Source organism: Lipotes vexillifer, unplaced genomic scaffold (assembly GCF_000442215.2).
Source record: "Lipotes vexillifer unplaced genomic scaffold, Lipotes_vexillifer_v1.1 scaffold388, whole genome shotgun sequence".
Lineage (NCBI taxonomy): Eukaryota > Metazoa > Chordata > Mammalia > Artiodactyla > Lipotidae > Lipotes > Lipotes vexillifer.
In genome coordinates, this window is record NW_006773582.1 from 677,973 (window position 1) to 682,328 (window position 4,356).

Below are 4,356 nucleotides of genomic sequence, written 5' to 3' on the forward strand. Positions count from 1 at the left end.
CCCTGTGAGACAACTACTAACACCAGGCCTGGAGAGTTCTAAATCCACCTTAGTCCCTTCTCCCCGTGCCCCCATCACTGTAAATTTTAATGGAAGGATCATTAAATATCTCCTAGAGCAACTCACATTCTGCAGAGTAATAAACTGAGGTCCAAAGAGGTAACTGGGCTGTCCAGCGTTATATATTGAATCTGTAGCGGAATCAGGACCACAACCGCATCCCCACTCTCACCCCCATGCACCGTCCTCCCACCCTCAACCAGCTCCACTACAGGAAGGTCGAGCTTCGGAAGGAGAGCTGCAGGTAGACAATGAGCAGAGGCACAGTGAGGCCCAGAAGAGGCCCCAGCGAAGGGAGAAGTTGTAGCCCGATGCCTCCTGGGCCCGTGGCTTGGAGGCACCGGAGAAGGTCGCGTCCTCCTCCAGCAGCTTCTCGCTGGGCTTCCAGTGCACGGTGCCCTCCTGGCAGGCCTCGCAGGACTCTCCGCGGTGCCGCCGGCTGTCTTGGCGGCTGGCCACGTGGATGCGGCACCGGCCGCCGCTCTCCGCGTAGCACTGCTCGCGCAGGCTGGTGATGAGGTTGCCCACCAGGCTCTCGGTGTCCTCCAGCAGGCTCGACGCGTCCAGCCGCGCCGCCGCGCTCGCAGCACAGCTGCTTGAAGACGCGCATGCGCACCGAGCCCGCCCGCTGGGCGCCGTCCAGGTCCATGTGGAAGAGGATGACCACGTGGGGCGACTGCCAGGTGTGCCAGCACCAGGAGCCGTGGAACCTGCGGGGCAGGGAGGCAGGGATGGAGAAGGTGGGCCTCCCTCCCAGCCACAGCCGGCCTGGAGGAGCCTGGAAAGGAGGAGCCCTGCGTGCCTATACCTGGAAGTTGAGGCGGAGTGTTTACCGCGCCAGGGGTACATTAGTTCCTGAGCCGGCGTCTCAGCCTCCTCCTGGTGAGCTGCCCTCGGCCTGGAGCAGCATCCTCAGGAGCCAGATGCTGGAGCCATCTGGCTTCCAGCAGCGCTCTCCAGCCTGCCTCCTGCGGGCCCTCCCGTGGCCTTGGTCCCCCCAAGCCTAATGCACTCAGGACATGGGTCTGGATGCTGCACAGGGTCACTCCCCCGAGTCTGGGCCTTATTTCTCATCTGTGAAATGCAGGATAATTGTGTCCAGTAAGCATCCTTCTGCTCAGACCTCCCATGACTCTGATAAGGGGGAAGACCACACATCTCACTCATGCATCCTGTCTGTTTTGGGGCAAAGAGATGCCTCCAGCTGTCCCAAGCACAGATCACCAAGAATCCACCGGATGGACAGGTGGATAGGTGGCGCATCAGCAGGGGGAGGACTACAGAGTTTGGTCCCTGCACCTTCACAAAGAACACTCTCCTGTCCCTTGACAAATCATCCCTAGATCCCACTGCAGGCCCCCAGAAGAGACTGGAAAGGTGTATCCTGGTCTGCATCCCCCTCCACACACATACACACGTGTACATTTACGTACACACAGGCCACTTTGTCTAACCTGGGCCCCTTCGAGTTCCAGCCTCAGGAAACATGGAGGGAAGTGGCCTGGGACGCATATGGCCTAGGCTTCATCTCAGCCCCCGCCTAGTGCTGGCAGCCCTTCAGTGGCAGAGAACTCATTACGTCCAGTGGCAGTTCCTTCCAGCCCCGAGATAAAGCTCTTCCAGGCCCCTGTTACCAAGGCTTTACAGGCAGCCCAGGGTCCACTGGGTTGAGTCTGCCCTCACTGCTGACCCTCTACGGGATCCCTGTTGATGGCCCTGAAGGACCTCTGTTGAGGAACTCAGTTCAGTCCAACAGACACCACCCAGCACCTACTGTATGCCAAGCACCACGCAGTGCAGCGGGGTGGAGATGAAGCCAAGCCTGGCCCTGAGCCCTGGGGCCCACAGACAACATAAGTGCAGCACAGTATCCAGTGCAGCCCAAGGCAGGATTGGCAGGCCAGAGCATACTGATTGGTCCTGAGCCAGAAGGGGAGTGTCCCTCTCCATCCTGCCTCCCTGTGCTAGGCCAGAGCTGCAGGGCACCAGGGTTACAATGCTTACAGGTAGGGTGAGCCTCTGCACAGAATATGCACAAGGGTGATGCCACTCCAGCCCTGCCCAAGGCCAGCTGGGAGCCACAGGTCACCAGCCAGGAATACGGCCAGCTGATCCCTGAGGCAAGAGGAGCCACGAGCCTACGGAGCTCAGCCCCAAACCCCTGGACCCCTGCACCTGAGTTTCCAGCCCTTTGCACCCCTCCCACCAGCCAGCCCGGAGCTTCACGTCTTCAGTTCCCTCCTTCTGCACCTTTTAAAATCAAGCCAATCCAGAGGTGTTTCCCCTCCCTCAAGCCACACCTCAGATCTTAAATCTCAAAGCATCAGACGTAGTAGGAGGGGACCTTAGGATCATCTAGTCAAACTTTTATTTCACTGAGAGAAAGAGAGCCCTCTGTACACACAGATAGTCAGAGACAGAGCCGAGACCCAGCCTGTAACAGGTGCCCAAAAGATGTCTCTTGAATGGATTTGAATTGAAATGAACCAACCAACCTCTGCCTCTCTGACTTTTGTCCCAAAGGCAAGTTCACTCTAATATTTGCAGTTCTTGGGGCAGGAGTACAGGTGTAAGCTCCTCACCCACGGCCTGCCTCCTTCTGTTCCCACTGCCAGCACAAGGAGTTTAGCATGCAAGCATGTGTGAACAGCCCAGTCTGTGTGTCCACACCCCCAGGACACAACCCCCTGTTGCCCCCCCCACCCCACCCAGGGGCCTAGGGCTACTGTCTGTCCTTGATTCAGTGGACGCAGGGAAGAGGCCCATACAGATCCTGGAGATGAGCTTAAGGCAGCTTGGGCAGCGAATTCTGAGGCCCCAACCCCAAGCCATGCTCTAGAAGAGGGAGAGGCATGTGGGCTTCAGATGGATGTCTTGACCTCAAGGACTCCTTTTCTTTATGAGAGACATGCAGCTCCTATAATGTATGTGATGCTGGGCTGTAAGGACCTACCAAACTCCTGCCCAAAGCTTTTTGTCACAGACCTATATGTAAAAGAACTGGAAGGGACTTGATTGATCGCCTAAGGCCAACTCTCTAGTTTTGCAAATGTGAAAACTGAGACCGCGCAGGGAAAAGGACTTGCCCAGGTTCACAGTTAGCTGCAGAGCCAGTTTCTAGAACATGGCAGGTGGACAACTAGTGTTTTTTGTATTCAAACCTAATTGCACTGAGTTGACTGAACGGACCTAGGACCAGAGCTAAGGCTTTCCCCAGTGGACCTCATGGCCTCCTCCGCTCAGTTCCTACCAATCTTTAACAAATTATGAAAATATGAAAACATTTAAAATGTCAGAGATTGCAGAGGCATTGAAGAATTACAGCTCTTTATTTACCATGGAAAACCCAGACCCAAAGACAGAATACAATTTGCCAGGGGCATCCAGGAGTCAGTGGTACAGCTGGGACTAGAATCAAGGCCGGTTTGATGCACCTGGCAGTTCCTTCTCTGCCCCCTAGCCTCAGTTGACCCCAGAATGGGGCTCCACGTATCTCTGCCTCCCCTTGGAAGGTGCCCCCAAGGCTGTGCCACAGGGCTTTCCACAGCCTGCCACATCCTTCCTCTTACCTGCCCGAGGCATGCTGCTCCAGGTACTGCTTCCAGCCGGGGGCCAGCTCATTGGGCTTGAGGTTGGGGTCTATGATGAGCTCCCAGCTGTCGGCCGGCTTGGCCACCTCCATCTTCTCATAGAAGACTTTCTTCCACTCGCACGTGGTCAGGCTGGTACACATGGTCCTGCTGGCAGGGCTGGAAATTTGAGCTCAACCTGAGTGAGAACACAGAAGATGGCCAGGTAGGTGCAGAGCAGTGCAGTCCGTGAGGTCTGAAAATCCTCCTTGACAGGACCAGAAGGAAACAAGACTGAGCAACTTCCTTTGTCACCCTGGAACGTGTTACCATGGTAGCTGGAGCCGGGGCTGGGGAGGAGGGAAGTCCCAAAGGAGCATTCCAGGGCCCTGAGCTAGGCTGGGGGAGCAGGGCTGGGCAGTGACATAAGCGCAGCAAGCAGTGCATGCTGACCCAGGCCTCCAGGAGTCTCCAGGAGGCAAGCACAATTCGCTTCACCCCTACTGTTCTTCCAGGCATTCTCCACTTCATGTGCTGTGGTGACTGTGACACCCTGGGGCACCAAGGAGAAACAAGGGATGGGAAAATGTCCCCTGATGTGCTGGGACCATCATTTACATTTACTGTGTGCCAAGCACTAGCTGCTTGACCTGTGTGCTGGCCAAGGCGGGGATCATTCTCTCCTTCATCCAGATCAGGAAGCTGAGGTTTACACACCTCTGAGCGG

The 4,356-nt window shown here is 56.4% G+C and overlaps 1 protein-coding gene across 1 annotated transcript; it reads right to left on the minus strand.

Moving 5' to 3' along the window:
• Positions 1-268: 268 nt before the first annotated feature.
• On the minus strand, positions 269-3,793 carry RTP2 (receptor transporter protein 2). The gene is given in 4 exon segments (XM_007448426.1): positions 269-319; positions 322-634; positions 636-770; positions 3,630-3,793. Coding segments are annotated over 4 exon segments (663 nt in total).
• Positions 3,794-4,356: the final 563 nt, after the last annotated feature.